The 19,937-nt window shown below is 45.9% G+C and overlaps 1 protein-coding gene across 1 annotated transcript; it reads left to right on the top strand.

The window, feature by feature from the left end:
• The first annotated feature begins 318 nt into the window (after positions 1-318).
• On the top strand, positions 319-11,968 carry LRP10 (LDL receptor related protein 10). The gene is made up of 7 exons (XM_044665266.1): positions 319-978; positions 1,400-1,453; positions 4,413-4,548; positions 8,424-8,614; positions 9,036-10,044; positions 10,309-10,438; positions 10,820-11,968. The coding sequence occupies exons 1-7, from the start codon at positions 942-944 to the stop codon at positions 11,396-11,398; spliced, it is 2,136 nt and encodes a 711-aa protein (XP_044521201.1). The 5' UTR covers positions 319-941; the 3' UTR covers positions 11,399-11,968.
• Positions 11,969-19,937: the final 7,969 nt, after the last annotated feature.

Here is a 19,937-nt window from a genome sequence, read left to right as displayed (position 1 = left end):
TAGGGTCAAAGCGGTGGAGGATGTATTTGGGCGTTAAATATTTAACTAGGAAAGAGTTAAAGCCTGTCCTGGAAGGAGGGGTTAAAGGTCCAGTGGAGAAGCAATTAAAGGGCCAGACTCAGGGGTGGTTGGGAGTCTGGTGGGGCGGGGCGGGGCGGGGTCCCCTCTTTGCTCCTGCTGTTGGGGAAGTCCTGGCAAAGCAGGGAAGAGGTTAATGAGGACAGAGGGGAGGAGCCCAGCGAGGTGATTGGCAGGAGATGGGGCCAAGTTGACGTCACTCCCCCCTCCTCTCCTCCCCCTTATTCCCGGACCCACAGCTGGGGGGACCGAGGGTGCGCAGGAGGGCTGGGAAAGTTGGGGGCAGTCACCCCTCCCAGCTCCCTCCCTCTCCTCCCCACTTCTTGCCCAGCAGGAAGTGGGAGCCAGGACCAGCAAAGTTGAGAGAGCAGGGAAGGCCCCATCCGACTGACAGACAAAGTTTGACCACAAGAGGAAGTGGCTCTGAGCGAGCCCTGGGAGGGAGCCGGCCGGCCGGCCTGAGCAGGGGGGCACCCTCTGCCCACCTCCCTCCCCAGCCCAGCCCCTGGGCAGCAGAGAAGCCCCTGAGGTGCCTTCCCCCAGGAGAACGCCCCCACCCCACCCCCAGCCACCCCAAGACTGCCAGCTTCCGGAGCCGGCCCCAGGAGGAAGCTCCCGGGGAAAACAACTCTGAAGTTGGCCAGAGGCACCGCCCCGGCTGCTGCTGCTGCTGCTGCTGCTGCTATTGCTGCGGGCACCACCTCCCCGCCCCCAGCCCTGGCATCCAGACCAAGGGCCACCCAAGGCAGGCCATGGGGCCCCGGCAGTGGGGCTGCCCCATGGGGCAGGATAGATCCTGAGGGCCACAGGCAGCACTGCCATCCTGAAGAGTAGGAGACCTGACCCCCTTCAGACGAGCCAGGATGTCCCCTGCCCTCTTCCTCTTCCTCTTCCTCCTAGGTAAGACTCTGACCCTCTACCCCTTCCTATCCTCAGCTGGGCGTCAGACACTGGCCCCGGGCCTCAAGTGTCTTCTTCTCCCTGTCCTCACCCAGCCCTCCAGGTTTCCAGCTCTGTCATGGTCCTTCCTCCCCAGTGCTTCAAGTCCCCCAGCCATTTCCTTCCCCTGCCCCTCAGCCCATTTCTCATGATCAGATTGCAGCCCTAACTCCCCAGGCCAGTCCTACCCTCCCTTCCTCTTCTGCCCACTTCTAGCCACCTGTTGCCTCGCTGCCTTTCACATCCCCACAGCCCTAGTCCTGGCTCCCACCCGGTTCCTCTGGCTGCCCAGAAGTGTTCGAAGGCTTGTTTTCTTCCTCCTCTAATTGGCTGTTCCCCGATGAGCTTTGGGGGTGATTGACTCTCCTGTCTTTTCTCCCAGTTCTCCCAGGAGGCAGTGGTGCCCATCTGGACCGAACTCCCTTTCCAAATCCCGGTGAGTAAGGGGAATCCTTGAGGGTCCCTCTGGGTCTGGGAATTCACAGAAGGGATGACATTAGTGATGGAGAGAGAGAATAGACATTTTCCCCATTCCAGCTAGAAGGGGAACTAACTACTTGCTCCTTCTCTGAGGTCCTATACTACCTTTGACCCTAGAATCCCAGGACTTAGAATGGGAAGGGACCTTAAAGATCATCTAGTGAAACCTACTCATTTTGTAGATGAGAAAATCGAGGTCCAGAGAGGCAGAGAAGTGGGGTACAAGGGGAAGAGCACCAAGGACCTGGGGCTGATCCTTTCCTTTGTGACCTTAGATAAACTTTCATTTCCTTACCTGTAAAATGAGGAAACTGAACTAGATGATGTCTAAAGGTCTGAAGACTTTTTATTAAATATTTACTTTCTGTCTTAGTATTATTTCTAAGACAGAAGAACTGAAGGGCTAGGCAATTAGGGTTAAGTGATTTGCCCAGGGTCACCCAACTAGGTCACAGCTTGTAAGTGTCTGAGGTCAGATTTGAACCTGGGTCCTCCTGACTCGAGGCCTGGTGACTCTATCCACTATGCTACCTAGATGCTACCTAGATGCCCCCTCTGAAAGCTCTCAATTTCAATTCTGTGTCATGTATGACATGACTTGCCTAAGGTCACAAAGATGTAATTGGCAGAGGAGGGATGCTTACCCAGATCCTCTGACTTCAGATTTAGAGCTCTTCCCACAAAGGACCTTAGAGATCATCGAATTCAGCTCTTCGTTTTCTATATTGGGAAGTCACCACCTTCCGTGATGGAGCTCTGAGATCACACACTTAGTCTTATTTAATCAGTACTTGCCTGTCATCCACTCCCCCAAAATCCAGTAGTTTTTATTTTTTTCATTTGTGCATGTAGCTGGGTGGAAGAATCGAGACACTTCCATAAATGTCTGCTCTTGTCAGTATTATTCTCTCTCCACCTGGACTGTAAAGCCTTGATGACAGTCTGTGAGAGTGGCTGTAATGGAATGAACATAGAACCGGATGGGAAAGACTAGGGTTCAAATCTTGCCTTTGACACTTGACTAGGGATGTGACCAGGGGCTAATTACTTAGCTGTTTTCAGTTTCCTAGGATGTCAAATAGGGATATCAACATTTATTCCAGTTCACTTAGAGGCATCTAGTGGCTTGGTAGTTAGAGTGCTGGGCTTGGAGTCAGGAAGACCTGAGTTCAATTCTGACCTTAAGTACTTAGTAGCTATGTGACCCTGGGCAAGTCATTTAACGCTGCCTGCCTCAGTTTCCTCACCTGTAAAATGAGACTAATAATAGCACCTACTTCCTAGAGTTGTGAGAATCAAATGAGACCCTAGATAAGTCACTTAACCTCTATCTGCCTCAGTTTCCTCATCTGTAAAATGAGACTAATAATAGCACCTATGTCCCAGGGTTTGGGACTCACAGGAGACCCTGGATAAGTCACTTAACCTTTCCATGCCTTAGTTTGCTCATCTATAAAATGGAATAATAATAGCACCTACTTCCCAGACTTGTTTCTAGGTTCAAATGAGATTATTTTATTATTCACCTGGCAAAAGTAGGTGTTATGTAAATGCTTATTCCCTTCTCCCTCATACTATACTTCTTGTTAAGAAAACACTTTGTAAACCATAAATGTTATAGAAATGCAGCTTGTCTTTTAGGGAAAAAGGAAAGAATTTCAGATGTGTGATTCTTTTTTTTTTTTTAGCCTTTACCTTCTTCTTAGTATCAGTTCTAAGACAGAAGAGCAGCAAGGGCTAGGCAATCAGGGTTAAGTGACTTGCCCAAGGTCACACAGCAAAGACAGATCTCTGATTTTGTTGGTGTAGACAACTCTGCTGAGCCAATTCCCTCTACTAATGCAGATTGGCTCCTCATCTGAAACTTACAGACCTAGAGTTACCTGAAGCCCAGAGAGGCTAAACACCCACAGTCACAGCTAGTGTGGAGCAGGATTTGAACCCTGGTCTTCCTGACTCTAAGACTGGCCTTCAATCCACTTCTCTCCTTATCGGTTCATTGGAATAGGAAACTATTCATGCCAATCAACACCTGCTCTTCTGTACGTAGTCTTAGAGACTGCCTGAGGCTCTGAGAGGTTGGAGGATCTGTCATGGCCCCACTGCCAGGATGTGTCAGAGGCCTCCTCTTTGTGGTGATGAGGATTATTCATCTCTGTAACCCCTCCCCCCCAGGTAGCTCCAGGCTTGTGCCAAGAGCGTGCTCAGGAAATGTTTATGGATCATGATGTTATTTGGGGTGAAGCTTGAGAAGGGCTGGGTGGGAGGGGAAGGAAGACTTGTCAACCCGAGTATGGGACTCCGAGGGCTTCTCTGGGTCTAGGATCATCCTCTTGTGTCTGCTCTCAGCCCAGCACGTTTGCTTTAGAAAGTAGAGACCAAAAGAGGTTATGGCAGGCGGCTAAATGGTCCAGTGGATCGAGTTCTGGGCCTGAAGTCAGGGAGATTCAAGTTCAAATCCAACCTCAGAAACTTACTAGCAGTGTGTCTATGGGCAAGGCACTTCACCCTATTTGCCTCTGTTTCCTCATCTGTAAAATGAGCTGGAAAGAACTGGCAAAACATTCCAGTATCTTTGCCAAGAAAACCCCAAATGGGATCCCAAAAAGTCTGAAATGACTGAACAATAACGACATTTGAGGGCATCTAAGTGGCACCGTGGACAGAGCTCCAAGTCTGGAGTAGGAGGGCCTGGATTCAAATTTGGCCTCAGACACTTACAAGCTATGTGCCCCTGGACATGCCACTATCCCTTTTGTCTAGCCCTTGCCCTTCTGCCTTGGAGTTGTTACTAAGGCAGAAAGTAAGGATTTTTTTAAAAAGGAGGGGATGTGGGCTCCCAAAGATTCTAGGCCTGGTTGGGAGGCAAGGAGAGAAGTCGCAGGGGCTCAGCCCCAATATCTTCCTCCTTACAGCCTGCAGGGACCCTCCTGCCGTGCTCTCCAGTGTCCAGGGGATCCTGCAATGGCCTCAAGGCCGGGAAAGCCGCCTCCTTCCTATCGCTTGCATCTGGGTCATCGTGGGCAGCAAGGAGCAGACAGTGACCATCAGGTAAGAGCCAGGGCCAGACTCCTCTGACGTAGCCAATGAGCAACAGTCCTTGGGGTGGCGGAGGAAAGGGCGGGCATTGGCATAGCTTTTCCATCTATGTGCCCAGTGGCAGTGACAACGTTGCTCCATGTTGGTTTGACGTCCCATACCTCCAAGGCCAGTCCGTTTCAGGGTATGGGCAGGGCTGGTATTGGGCAAATGACTGCTTGTTGCACTGTTCCCATGCCCATCCCTATCCCCAAACCTTTTGGAATCTCTGTATCCACCTCCAGCTACATTCCCTTAATCTTCCTGCTTCCTCTCCTCTCTGGCCCCGGGTACCATTAACATTCATAGTAGTAGCAATAGATAGATCCCATGGCTGTTCCAAAGAATCCAAGCACAGGGGCAGCAGGGTGGCTCAGTGGATGGAAAGCCAGGCCTGGAGAAGGGAGGTCCTGGGTTCAAATCTGACCTCAGACACTTCCTAGCTGGGGTAACCCTGGGCAAGTCACTTAACCCCCATTGCCTAGCCCTTATGGCTCTTCTGCCTTAGAACCAATACACAGTAATGATTCTAAGATGGAAAGTAAGGCTTTACATTTTTTTTCTTTAAAAAGAGTCCAAGCAATAGGTTTTCCTTTTTTCCTTTTATTTTTTAAAACATTTTTAAAAATTAATTAGCATTTATTTTCTCACTTCTTGCTTTACCGCCAGTCCCTTCCCCACCCCACCATTAAAAAAAAAAGGACAAAACTCTTGTAACAGTATGGGGGGCAGCTAGGTAGCAAGTGGACAGAGCACCAGGACTGGATTTGGGAGAACGTAGGTTTAAATCTGACCTCAGACACTTCCCTAGTTGTGTGACTCTGGCCAATGCTGATTTCCTAGCCCTTACTATTCTTCTCTCTTATATATGTATATATTAAATATATAAATTAAATATATGTATATGTTAGATTAAATATGTGCATATGTTAAATATATAGATTAAATGTGTGTATTAAATAGATATTAAATATGCATGTATGTATAAATTATACACACACGCAGATATATTTATATACACATAGACCAGCAGAACAAATCTCCAAACTAATTAGGTTCAAAAATCTCAATCTAGGGGCAGCTGGGTAGCTCAGTGGATTGAGAGCCAGGCCTAGACATGGGAGGTCCTAGGTTCAAAGCTGGCCTCAGACACTTCCCAGCTGTATGACCCTGGGCAAGTCACTTGACCCCCATTGCCCACCCTTACAATTTCTTCTACCTAAGAGCCAATACACAGAAGTTAAGGGTTTAAAAATGTAAAAAACAAAAACAAAAACAAAAAACAAAAAAATCTCAATCTGCATCTTGAGTCCAATCTCTTCTTTCTCTGGGGTCTCAGCTCCTCTTTTTCCAGGCCTACTAGATGTAGCAAGACCTAGAGGAAGGATGGGAAGCAGGAGGAAGGGGCCAGGGAGGATGCTGAAAACAAGGATGCCTAGCAATGCCAGGGTTCTGAATTACAGACAGTGGAAGTCTGTCTGGTTTTTCTTTTTCGTTAGAAGGTTGGATATTTCTGGTAGTTGGGGTCCCAGAGAAGGGGCATAGGATGTTCTGGTTAAGAAGAGGGAAGAAGATGAGCCAACTATGCCTCATTTATTAAAAAAACAAAGACAGGGGGCATCTGGGTAGCTCAGTGGATTGAGAGCCAGGCCTGGAGACTGGAGATACTAGGTTCAAATCTGGCCTCAGACACTTCCCAGCTGTGTGACCCTGGGCAAGTCACTTGACTCCCATTGCCTACCCTTACCACTCTTCTGCCTTGGAGCCAATACACAATATTGACTCCTAGACGGAAGGTAAGGGTTTAAAAAAAAAAAGACAAAGTAACAAAGTGTGACCATTGCACCAGGACATTACCCCCGCCATTTAAAAATTGTATCCCCGTTGTATTTCCTGTCTCTGGAGGCTCTGAACTTTTGCTATAGCACATATCCCTTGACTTATTAAAAAATAAATACCTGTATATCATCAAAAAATACAATTTTCTGGCATTAAAATATGTGCATTTTGGGGCAGCTGCACTGCCCAGTGGATAGAGCACTAGGTTTGGAGAGAGGAGATCCTAGGTTCAAATTTGGCCTCAGACACTTCCTAGCTGTGTGACCCTGGGCAAGTCACTTAACCACAAACTGCCTAGCCCTTATCACTCTTCTGCCTTCGAACTGATACCTAGAATCCATTCTAAGATAGAAAGTAAAGGGTTAAAAAATGTGCATTTCACCTCCATTCATTTCAGAGGTAGGGAACTATGAATGTTGAACCTGACCACTGTCATACTTGGTAGTTTTGAAGAATTGATTTTTTCCTCTTTTTTTATTTCTTTTTAAATGAGTTGAGAAGGCCAGGAGGAATAGATTTAAAACAGATCATGATGTAAAAACAAAGGATGCATCAATAAAACGTTTTTGTTTTTTTTTTTGGAAAAAGGGAATGATTTTCATTCATGATAAAGCAGCACTATAAAGTTTCTCTCATCATGCTCCCTTGACGTTGTACTTTGGGTGCCTTTCCTAGCTTGCCTACACTTAGTTCTGGCTCTGTTTAACAGGCATAGTAAAAGGAATGGGGTGCTCTGATAATTGGCTGACCTGGGTAAACTGAGGTACCATCAGTGCCAGGCTTAGATGCTTCCTAGCCATGTGGCCATGGACAAGGACAAGCTACCCCTCTGACCTTCTGTGCCACATCTCTAAAGTGAAGATCACTCCACTATCACAGGATTATTGTGAGAAAGCTCTTTGACAAGGAATGGAAATGTGAGCTACTAATAGTATTTGAAGAAGAAACAATAGCACAGATCCTTCCCTTGACTCTTGACACTCTTGACTTTTCTGTCATGTTTATCTGTGGATAGACTAGATTGTATACTCCTTGAGGGCAGAGATTATATCATTTTTTTATTTTTGCCTCTCCAGCAGGCATTTAATCAATTTCTTTTTGGATTGAATTTAAAAGAATCATATCTTTGTTAGATAATCCAGAAATCCATCTAAGATTGCCCTTGGCCTGAGGGTCATAATAATGCCCATTGGCTACCCTTGTATGAGACCACTAAAACATTCTGGTCTTACTGAGCCCTAGATAAATAAGATGTTTTTAGTTCTTGGGTTCCCGAAGCAAGGAAAGTAGATATGTAACCAACACATTTTTGTTGTTCAGTCGTGTCTAACTCTTCATGACCCAGTTGGAGTTTTTGTGACAGAGATCCTGGAGTGGTCTGCCATTTCCTTCTCCAATTCATTTAACAGATGAGGAAACTGAGGCCAACAGAGTTAAGTGACTTGCCCAGATATGTCTTCTTGACTCCAGGCCAGATTCTCTTTCCATTGTGCCACCTAGCTGCCCCCATACCAACCCATAGTTCAAGCCAAATGTCAGTTTCCCCAGCTGTACAAAGCTTTTTAAAAGTTTATTGATACTCTTTTTCTCCATTTTCCTTTTAAACATCATTCTCACTTCTCAATGAACACCCTCCCCTTCCTAAACAAAATTCTCTCTTGGAACAAATAAATACAGCAAAGCAAAACAAGTAAACATATTGACAGGGTCTGGAAATGTATCTCATTCTGCACCACTTGTCCACCATCTTTTTTGCCAAGAAGTAGGCCATTGTTTCATCATGAGTCCTCTGAGTCATGATTCTATCTAAGGTTTCTTAAGGGAAAGAAGTAATTCCATCTTCTTTGACCTTATGAGAGAAATAAAGGGCAAAGAGAAGGTCTAGTTGCTCTGTTCACCCCTAAAAATTCATTCCCCAGCCAGGGGAGTTGAGAGTGGGAAGCACTGGCATGAAGATGGGGGTTAGAGTTGGCAGAATTGGCTCTTAATATGATTCCTGGTTCTTTCAGGTTCCAGAAGTTGCATCTGGCATGTGGCTCCGAGCGCCTGATGCTACAGTCCTCCTTCCAGCCGCTTATTTCCCTGTGTGAAGCACCTTCCAACCCACTCCGGTTCTCTGGGGGCAATGTCACCATCACCTACAGCTACGCTGGGAATGGCCGGCCACTCGGACAGGGCTTTCTGCTTTCCTATATGCTAGGTGGGATAGATATGGGAAATCCCAGAGATAAGAAAAAAGAAGAAGCAGTGGGGTAGCTCAGTAGATAGAGTGCCAGGCCTGGAGATGGGAGGTTCAAATCTTGCCTCAGGCACTTCCTAGCTGTGTGGCCCTGGGAAAGTCACTTAACCTCCATTGCCTGGCCCTTACACACTATTCTGCCTGGGAACCAATACTTAGCGTTGATTCTAAGACTGAAGGTATGGGTTTGTTTTTTTTTTAAAGAAAAGAAAAGAAAAGAAAAGAAAAGAAAAGAAAAGAAAAGCTAGTGGAAGATTCCATGGGCCCTGAGGGTGGGAATTATGCTAGGTCATTGCAGAGCTGGAGTGGCAGGGTCTGCTGAAAGGGCAGTGGTCTTGTCCAGCAGCAGCCCCTACCTCACCATCTCTGGCCCTATCCACAGATCGATTCATCTGCCTCCGGGAAGAGTTCCGATGCCTGAACCGCAGATGTGTGCCAAGGGTCCAGCGCTGCGATGGGGTGGATAACTGCGGCGACCAATCTGATGAGACTGACTGCAGCCCAAGCCTTTTCCATAGCTTGACCGCCATTCCTACCCCTGCCTGCAACCGTACCTTGGAAGACTTCTACGGCGTCTTTTCTTCCCCGGGCTATTCCCTCTCTGCTCTGTACCCAACCCCTCACTCCTGCCTCTGGCTGCTGGATCCCCACGACGGGCGAAGGCTGATCGTGCGTTTCAGCAGCCTAGAGCTAGGCAAGTGGGATTCAGTGCACGTGTACGATGGTCCTGGACCTCCAGATCCTTCTCACCTGCTCCGAAGCCTCAACTATTTCAGCAATGGCAAAGCCATCATGGTGGAGACGCTCTCGGGCAAGGCGACGGTGACCTACCACGTGGGGCCGTGGAGCAAGGGTGGGTTCAATGCCACCTACCACGTGAAAGGCTACTGTCTGCCCTGGGACCGGCCTTGCGGTGCCGGCTCTGGAGAGGGTCCTGGGGAGGGCCCAGGAGAGGGCTGCTACAGCGAAGCCCAGCGGTGCAATGGGATCTGGGACTGTGCCGACGGCACGGACGAAAAAGACTGTCCCGGATGCCTGCCTGGGCGCTACCCCTGTGGGGCACCCGGAACGCCTGGCGCCATGGCCTGCTACCCATCTGCCGATCGCTGCAACTACCAGACGTTCTGCGTGAATGGGGCAGATGAGCAGCAGTGCCGTCACTGCCAGCCGGGCAACTTCCGGTGCAGGGATGATCGGTGCGTGTATGAAACGTGGGTGTGTGATGGGCAGCCCGACTGCTCCGACGGCAGCGACGAATGGGACTGTGCCTACGCCCTGCCCCGAAAAGTCATCACGGCCGCGGTGATCGGCAGCCTGATCTGCGGCCTGCTGCTCGTCATTGCCCTGGGGTGCACCTGCAAACTCTACGCCATCCGCACACAAGAATACAGGTCAGGGGGCAGCACGGGATGTGCTGTGTCGGGGGGAAGGCCCGGGCTGCATGTTCAGGGTAGGAGGACGCGAAAAAGGTCGGGGCGGGAAGAGGCACAGAACAAAGAGGGCTGACCTATGGGGAGTCAAAGAGGGGACCTGCAATTCCTGTTTGGAAAGGTCGTGAAATTCTTTTGTCTCGCTGTTCGAGAAGGAGCCAGATGTAGGGGTCCTGACTTAGTAGCCACTGGGGGTGGGACCCTAAATCTCATTCTCTCCCACAGCATCTTTGCCCCCCTTTCAAGAGTGGAGGCCGAGATTGTGCAGCAGCAAGCGCCTCCATCCTATGGCCAGCTTATTGCTCAAGGTGCCATCCCGCCTGTGGATGACTTTCCCACCGAGAACCCCAATGATGTAAGTTACTCTTCTAAGCCTTGCTTCTTCATGACACCCCCTAGAGTGGAAAGAACCTTGAATTTAGAACCAGAAAACTAGATTAGAAGCCAGATTCTTACTACCTGTGTGGACGTGGGAAAGTCACTTCTTGGGGCCTCAGTTTCCCCATTTATGGAATGAGAAGATTAGAATAGATGAGCCTAAACTCCCTTCTTACTGATTTACTAATTTGATTACAGTATCTCCAACAAGCCAAAGCTCAACAAGGCTGTTATTCTGCTAACCATATTCTCGGATAGGCCCATCTGCTTGGTCCATCCTACTCAGGATAACATGGAAAGAAATCCTCCTCTCTTTATCTCTCTGCATTCTGATGCTTCCTTATCTCTTGAACTGTAGAATTCAGTGCTGGGGAACCTTCGATCTCTGCTACAAATCCTGCGCCAGGATGTGTCTTCAGGGGGCTCATCGGGGGCTCGCCGTCGCCAACGAGGCAGATCTGCACGACGACTGGTCCGCCGCCTCCGTCGTTGGGGCTTGCTTCCCCGTGCAAATCCCCCTTCCAGGGCCCCGGACTCCAGCCTCCAGACTGCATCTGCCCCATCTACCTCTGATGCCCCAGAGGGCAGTCAGGGGACTCCTTTAGAAGGAGCAATGGGTGGGCGAGATCCAGAGGAGGCCCCTCCACTGCCTGTGAAGGTGTCCCTTTCTTCTACCAACGCCCCCTGCGTACCCCCTGAAGACCCACCCCCTCCAATCACCCCCCCTCCACCTCCATCATCATCCCTGTTGTCTGGGGTGGTACAGGCCCTTCGTGGCCGCCTCATGCCCAGTCTCCGGTCCCCTACTCCCCCCCAAGCTACACCAGACCCTCGAACAGTGCCCCCATCCCAGGAAGATGAGGATGACGTGCTGCTGCTCCCTCTGGCAGAACCCGGGCCCTGGGTAGGTGAGGAGGATGAGCCACTGCTGACCTAAATCTCCATGGCCATAGTCCTTTCCTCAGGCAGCCCAGGGAGGACACTCTGTTGCAGCCTTCTCTACTCTGAATGCCTGGGGGCATCACCCCTGCACCAGGCCTGAGGAGATGCCAAATGATACTCTCCCTTTCGCACCCTGCCCAAAGCCATGTAGCTACCAGTCATGCTGAGTGTCCCAGGGTTAATGGGGCCCCTGACTCTGTTCCCTCACCCTACCACTCCCAGGGCAGTGCCCGCCTCATCCTGAATAAGGGGCCTATACAGAGTTCCTAACTAAAGGCCAAAGATGGGTGGTGTTCCCTGGCCTATCTCAGAGTTTGGGGCTATTCAAAAACAAGTTAAAGCGAGTGAGCTTTCAAAGGGTCAGATGGCAAGACACTCCTCCCTGGATGATTCTTTCCTACCCTAACCAGAGCTCTTGAAGCAGAGAGACACCCCATTGTGCAATCAGCTCTATAGCCCTCAAGGGAAAGGGTTTGGGTAGGACCTCGAACTCTGCTGTCTAGGGGACATGCACTGGTTCTTATTCACCAAGAAATGAAGAAAATAAAATAGCTAAAAAAAAGTCCTTGCAGAATGATTGTGTCCTGTCTTTCACCACCCTTAGTTCCTCCTTCCAGGGCCAAGCTCAGGGCATTCTGACCCATTGTCCTGTCAGCCTGTGTAGTGGGAGAAAAGAACCTAGCCAGACAGAAGACCGAAGCCAAACGAACGTGTCCCATCTTGTTAATCTAGGCTCCTTCCCTATGCCAGATTGTACAGATGTTCTCATAGCTACCCCATGGTACTGGATAGCAGGGCACAACTTTGTCCCTTCGTGGGCCAGGGGAACCCTACAGAATCCTTACTCTTTTGGTCTTCCAATCTCCATTTATGGAGTTATCAAAAGGTATATATGACTCACAGGACAAGATGTTACATAGCAAAGAATATAGAACGTAGTGAAGGAATAATTCCTGACCTCGGAGAACTTACAGTCTTTTTTTCAGACAAGAGAGCTGAGCTTCCTCTTGTTAAAATGGTTTAAAAAATACAATATTGAAAAGGCAGCCAGGTGATTCAGTGAATAGAGAACCAGGCCTAGAGACAGGCAGTCCTGGATTCAAATCTTGCCTCAGACACTTCCTACCTATGTGACCCTGCGTAAGTCCCTTAACCCCAACTGCCCAGTCCTTACTATTTTTCTGTCTTGGAACCAAAGCTTAATATCGATTCTAAGGTGGAAAGAAAGAGTTTTTTTTTTTTTAAATACAATATTGACTATTGAGATAATTAAGTACTTTTAAAGTGATTTTTTTTAAAAACTCTTACCTTCCATCTTAGAATCAATAACTGTTTTTTGGTTCCAAGGCAGAAGAGGGGTAAGGGCTAGGCAATGGGGATTAAGTGACTTGCACAAGGTCACACAACTGGGAAGTATCTGAGGTCAGATTTGAACCCAGGATCTCCCGTCTCTAAACCTGGCTCTCAATCCACTGAGCCACCCAGCTGCCCCCAAAACAGTGATTCTTAACCATTCTGTGTGTCATAGACATCTTTAGCAGACTTATAAAGCCTATGGACTTTTTCTCAAAATAAAATGGAATTATATAGGAAATCAATTATATTAAAATACAGTTATCAAAATATTTTCAAAAGAAAAAGAATTTGTGGACCCCAGGTAAGGATGTCTGCTTTAAAAGAGGAGTGATTTCATCAAGGTAGCCACTCCCTATTGAAGCCAGGATACAACCAGGACTTGGTAAGTGGTTTCATGTATTCCTATGACCAAAATAATTAAATGACTGGAACCAACCTTCATGCTTAGGTAAGACTTACTTGAAAACTGAACTTGATGGTGTCAGACCCAAACTTAAAGTTCTACTTTATCATTCCTTCTTTTTTCCCATCATTCCACCTTTGTCACACTACTCTTTCCCTTTCCCTGGTAAGATATCCTATCTCCAGTCATTCTCTCAAAGACAATGCTAGCAGATCTCAGCATGGTAATTCCTGCAAGTAGCTTAGACTCTGCTGATATAGGGAGCCCCTTAGAAACTAGCATAATCTCTGCTGGAGGAATAGTGAGAAAAGGGTAGGAAATGCTAATGTTTTGGTCTAGTTTGGGAAACCTTCCTGGAAGAGGTGTCTCCAAGCCATGCTTTCAAAGATGTTGGTAGGAGATGGTATTCTATGTAAAGTATTGCTCTGAGAGCATAAAGACAAGCCAGGAAAGAGAGACCAAAGACACAAGGTATTCCACAAAGGAATAGAGAAATAGCTAAACAAAGATCACAACTAAGGAAGCATTTTAGAGTCCAGAGAAGTCCAGTTTGGAAGATAATTGATGAGGAGATACTGGATTTGAAAGGGAAGTGGATGGCCTCAGACACTTCCTAGTCAATTCACTTCCATTGTCTAGCCTAGTGGTTCCCAAACTTTTTGGCCTACTGCCCCCTTTCCAGAAAAAATATTACTTAGCACCCCTGGAAATTAATTTTTTAAAATTTAATAGCAATTAATAGGAAAGATAAATGCACCTGTGGCCATCACTACTTCCCTGGATCACTGCAATATCCACCAGGGGGTGGTGGCACCAACTTTGGGAATCACTGGTCTATCCTTTACTGCTTTTCTCCCTTGGAATCAGTATACAGTATTGAATCTAAGATGGAAGGCAGGAGAGAAAGAAGGAGAGAGAGAGAGAGAGGAAGAGAGAGAGGAAGAGAGAGAGAACAAATGGAAGAAGGAAGGAAGAAGGGAGGGAAGGAAGGAAGAAGGGAGGAAGGAAAGAAAGGAAGAAAGAGGAGAAAGAAAAAATCCCTGAGGTGGCATCCCCCTAGGAAGAGACACTGTAAGTAGGGATAATGGTAGGATTCCCCATTAGGAACCCTTCCCTGATTTACCATGCCCCAGCCCCAGTCTCCATTGTGGCAAAGAGACAGCTATTGATTACACGCTGTGAGCATCTTTCCACCCATGGCTAATTGCCTAATGTTCCCTCCTCTCCTTAATCAGCAGGAGCAGAGGAAGCTCTGAGGAACCCACAAGAAGGGGAATGGGGATTCACCCAAAGCTCTCCCTGTAGCATGGCTCTCATATTACTCAGCATAGAACTGGCAGTGATTTCCTTTTCTTCAAGTCCTCTCTGGAAGCTGAGGAAAGGTTTTAGCTAGTCTCACTTCATGGTCCTGGCCTGCCCAAGGTGAGAAAGAATAAGCCAGAAGAGCCGTAACTGGTAAAGGGCTGCCTGAGCTTTGCACCAGAGCCCCAAGATGAGGAGGGGCATGATGCCCTTCTCCATGAGAATCCTCCACTACAAAAGCACTGGTAGAACTTATATCAGATTATTTACTGCCTATGGAGGAGGGGATGAAGGGAGGGAGAGAATCTGAATTGCCAAACGTCAGAAAATAATTGTCAAAAATTGTTTTTTCGTGTAATTGAGACTCTTTCATTGGCCCCATCTCTCATTTGTCCCTGGGTCACTAACCCCTCAGTGTCCTGCCTCTATGACCCTCCTATCAAGCTCCACCTTCCCCTACTCCCCCAAAGACAAGAATGCACCTATCAGGACAAACTGTCTGTACTAGACTACCAAGTCTGGGGACCCATGTGAATCTGAACTTGGGCAGCCTTCAGGTGACTACTCTGTAGCAGCCTTCAGCTTTCTGTCTCTCCTTGCCACCTGATTCAGTTTCCTACCTATGTCAGAATTTCTGGTTGTGGCACTGGACCTGCGTGTTTATCCTATAAAATTTTTGCAAAGGGCTCTTTAGTATGTGTGTGCCCAACCCCAGGCCTGACTCTAAACAATGCCAGCTCTGGGCAAGATGAAAAAGTAGACAAATGTTTATCTGTACCGTCACAGGCTCCCCTACTCACAAGGCAGGCTATTCAGAGCTTTTCTTTCTAAAGCCACTGAAGCAACAGCCTCCTTTCTTTCATACTAAAGTATAAATGACTGATAACAGCAGAGTAACTCTGACTCCTAGAGATATGGGTATTTTAAATGGTCAGCCAAGTCTTTAAAAGCAAAAAGAATGCAGTTTCTAGAGCTATTCAGACATCAGCAACCAGGGCTCAAATAGTCTGGCGTGGCTGTGCCTTTGTGGAGAACTTGGGCCTCATTTATTCAGCATTAGTTGGAAACAAATAGTTCCACGTGACTGGATCTTTTTTTTCCCCAGATAACTGCTGATCATCTGTATTAAGCACCATCACTTAAAAAATATCCTCATTACTTCTATGGGAATTTTGTTTCGAGTTTCTTAGGGTTAATTTTATGGGAATAATTCTAAAATATATTGCACACATTCCTGGCTTTCCACAACATAATTTAACTTTTTTTTGTGTGTGACTCAGAGTCATCATTATGAACATGAATCATTGTACTGTGCCATATACAGAATACATAGTGGAAAGAGCACTCAGAGGACTTGAAGTCAGAAGACCCAGACTCAAGTCTTGGCTTCCGTATAATCCAGCCCAACAAGGTTAATTAAACATCTGCTATGTGTGAAGGTGGGCAGGTAGGTGGCACAGTGGATAGAGTACTGGGCCAGAGTCAGGAAGACTCATCTTCCTATGTTCAAATCTGGCCTCAGACATTTCTGAGCTGTGTGACTCTGGGCAAGTTACTTAAACATGTTTGCCTTAGTTTCTTCATGTGTAAAGTGAGATGGAAAAGGAAATGGCAAGAATCTTTGTCAAGAAACCCCCCCCAAAAGAGAGTCACAAAGAATTGGACACCAATAATACCACTACTAGGTCTGTTTCCCAAAGAGATAAAAAAGGTGGGGGGGGGGGGCAGCTAGGTGACTCAGTGGATTGAGAGCCAGGCCTAGAGACAGGTTCAAATCTGACTTCAGATGCTTCCTAGCTGTGTGACCCTGGGCAAGTCACTTAACCCTCATTATCTAGCCCTTACTGCTCTTCTGCCTTGGAACCAATACACAGAAAGTAAGAATTATTTTTTTTTCTTTTTAGAAAAATTTTTTTCCATGGTTACATAATTCATGTTCTTGCTCTCTCTCCCCTCAACTCCCTCCCCCTCCCCCGGTAGCTGACACACATTTCCACTGGTTTCTTCATGTGTCCATCGATCAAGACCTATTTCCATATTATTGATAATTGTTCTAGGGTGGTCATTAGGAGTCTACATCCCAAATTGTGTCCGCATCAACCCATGTGTTCAAGCAATTGTTTTTCTTCTGTGTTTCCTCTCCTGTAGTTCTTCCTCTGAATGTAGGTATCGTTCTTTTCCATAAATCCCTCAGAATTGTCCTGGGTCATTGCATTGCTGCTAGTACAGAAGTCCATTACATTCTATTTCACCACAGTATATCAGACTCTGTGTACAATGTTCTTCTGGCTCTGCTCCTTTCACTCTGCATCAATTCCTGGGTTATTCCAGTTCACATGGAATTCCTCCAGTTTATTATTCCTTTGAGCATAGTAGTATTCCATCACCAACAGATACCACAATTTGTTCAGCCATTCCCCAATCGAAGGACATCCCCTCATTTTCCAGTTTTTTTGCCACCACGAAGAGCATGGCTATAAATATTTTTGTACATGTCTTTTTCCCTATGATCTCTTGGGGTACAACCTCAGCAGTGGTATGGCTGGATCAAAGGGCAGACAATCTTTTGGCGCTCTTTGAGCATAGTTCCAAATTGCTATCCAGAATGGTTAGATCAGTTCACAGCACAACTCCACCAGCAACGCATCAATGTCCCAATTTTGCCACATCCCCTTTAACATTCATTACTCTCCCCTGTTGTCAATTTAGCCAGTCTGCTGGATGTGAGGTAATAACTCAGAGTTGTTTTGATTTGCATTTCTCTAATTAATAGAGATTTTGAATACTTTCTCATGTGCTTACTAACAGTTTTGATTTCTTTATCTGAAAATTGCCTATTCATTTCCCTTGCCCATTTATCGACTGGAGAATGGCTTGATTTTTTGTACAATTGATTTAGCTCCTTGTATATTTGATTAATTAGACCTTTGTCAGAGTTTTTTGTTATAAAGATTTTTTCCCAGTTTGTTGTTTCCCTTCTGATTTTGGTTGCATTGTTTTTGTTTGTACAAAACTTTTTTAATTTCATGTAATCAAAATTATTTATTTTACATTTTGTAATTTTTTCTAACTCTTGCTTAGTTTTAAAATCTTTCCTTTCCCAGAGATCTGACAAGTATACTATTCTGTGTTCACCTAATTTTCTTATAATTTCCTTCTTTATATTCAAGTCATTCACCCATTCGGAACTTATCTTGGTGTAGGGTGTGAGATGTTGATCTAAACCTAATCTCTCCCATATTGTTTTCCAATTTTCCCAGAAGTTTTTGTCAAATAGTGGATTTTTGTCCCAAAAGTTGGGCTCTTTGGATTTATCATAGACTGTCTTGCTGAAGTCACTTACCCCAAGTCTATTCCACTGATCCTCCCTTCTGTCTCTTAGCCAGTACCATATTGTTTTGATGACCACTGCTTTATAGCATAGTTTAATATCTGGTGCTGCTAGGCCACCTTCCTTCACGTTTTTTTTTTCATTATTTCCCTTAATAGTCAGAAGGTAAGAGTTATTTTTTAAAATGGGGGGAGGACCTACTTGTACAAAAATATTTATAGCATTTCTTTTTGTGGTACAAAGAATTAGACACTGAGGGGATGTCCATTAACTGGGGAATGGCAGAACAAATTGTGGTATATGATGGTGATGAATACAATTGTACTCTAAGAAATGATGAACAGGATGATTTCAGAAACTAGAAAAACCTCCATGAACTGATGCAGAGTGAAATATAAGCAGAACCAGGATGACATTGTACACAGTAACAGCAATACTGTGGAAGGATCAATTGTGATAGACTTAGCTACTCTCAGCAAGACGATGATCCAGGACAATTCTGAGGGACTCATGAAAAAGAATGTTGTCCACCTCCAAAGAAAGAGCTGAGTCAGATGGAGGCAGACCAAAGTATACTATTTTTCACTTTGGTTAACTGGGTTTTTATTTGGGGGTTTTGGTTTTGTATAAGTATTCTCTTACAATAGTGAACAATGTGGAAACAGGTTTTGCATGATAATACATGTATAACCCAGACCAAAATGCTTACCATCTCCAGGAAAAGAAAGGAGGGAAGAAAGGAAGGGACACTATTTGGATCTTAGAACTTGAGAAAACGTATGGAAAATTGTTATTACATGTAATTTAGTAAAATAAAATATCTTTTTTTTTAAACCCTTGTACTTCGGTGTATTGTTTCATAGGTGGAAGATTGGTAAGGGTGGACAATGGGGGTCAAGTGACTTGCCCAGGGTCACACAGCTGGGAAGTGGCTGAGGCCGGGTTTGAACCTAGGACCTGACTCTCACTCCACTGAGCTACCCAGCTGCCCCCAAATAAAATATCTTTAATAAAAAAAATTTTTAAAGAACAAAAAAGAGTTGGACATAACTAAAAAAAAATGACTAAACCAAAATGTGTGAAGGCACTGTGGTCTAGTGTTGGAGATACAAAAACCAAAGGACAAACTGTGCCTATTTTCAAAATGATTACAATCTACTGAAATGTCAAGTTATACTACTTATCAGGATGTGTAACCAGAAGTGAAATCCCTTAAGGGAAAGACACAGGCCCAGAGTTGGCCTATTTTATAGATTATTATATAACTATATAAATGTGGGGAGTGGGTTTCAGTCCCTACATTCTTGGATCCCCTTCAGGTCAGTCGTTTCTCAGTCTTGTCTAATTCTTCATGACCCCAGTTAGAATTTTCTTGGCAAATATATTGGAGTGGTTTGCCATTTCCTTGTCTAGCTCACTTTACAAATAGGGAAACTGAGGCAAACAGGGTTAAGTGACTTGCCCAGAGTCGAACGGCTAGTAAGTATCTGAGGGCAAATTTGAACTCAATAAGATGAGTCTTCCTGGCTCAAGCCCAGCACTCTATCCACTTCACTACCTGGCTGTCCTCGTATCCCATACTACTATGTTTTTAAGTTATGTCTGTTTTTTGTAGTTTTCCTATCTCCTTCCTCCACTTGCAGGCTGTCAGTGATTACTTCTTGATAATACTAATTCTAGCAGCCCCTCCCCTGCTCCTAAACTGCTGCTTCTAAACTGCTGAGGCCTGTCTATCTCCACTGCTAAAAGTGCATGGGCTTTGGGCCATTTCTTTTTGAAAATTTCTACGGTATGTTCCAGATGGGATTTATGGGTTTCTGAACAAGGGAATAACATGATTTAGTCCTGTTATAAATGACCTCAGAGTGTTAGACTTTAAGGAAGAACTGGTGGTCAAATCCTGCCTCTAAAACTTACTAGCTATCAAGTCTGCCCTCAGACATTTCCTAGCTGTGTGATCCTGGACAAATCACTTAAATCCAATTTCCTAGCCTTAACCACTCTTCTGCCTTGGAACTGATACTTATATGAATTCCAAGGACCAGCTTACTAGCTATAGGACAAGAAGCAAGTGATTGAACTTTTCTGAACCTCAGTTTCCACATCTGTAAAATGGGGACAATAATACTTGTAGTAACTACC

Source organism: Gracilinanus agilis, chromosome 2 (assembly GCF_016433145.1).
Source record: "Gracilinanus agilis isolate LMUSP501 chromosome 2, AgileGrace, whole genome shotgun sequence".
In the NCBI taxonomy this organism is placed as follows: Eukaryota; Metazoa; Chordata; class Mammalia; order Didelphimorphia; family Didelphidae; genus Gracilinanus; species Gracilinanus agilis.
Note: the sequence above shows the minus strand (reverse complement) of the source record. Positions and strands in the feature narration are given on the sequence as shown.

What these genes read in the sequence shown, in the direction of transcription:
- LRP10 (XM_044665266.1), top strand. Translation starts at nt 942, where the DNA reads ATGTCCCCTGCCCTCTTCCTCTTCCTCTTCCTCCTAG. An exon ending in GAGCAGACAGTGACCATCAG is followed by an intron (nt 4,549 to 8,423) that starts GTAAGAGCCAGG and finishes TGGTTCTTTCAG; the next exon opens with GTTCCAGAAGTTGCATCTGG. An exon ending in ATCCGCACACAAGAATACAG is followed by an intron (nt 10,045 to 10,308) that starts GTCAGGGGGCAG and finishes TCTCTCCCACAG; the next exon opens with CATCTTTGCCCCCCTTTCAA.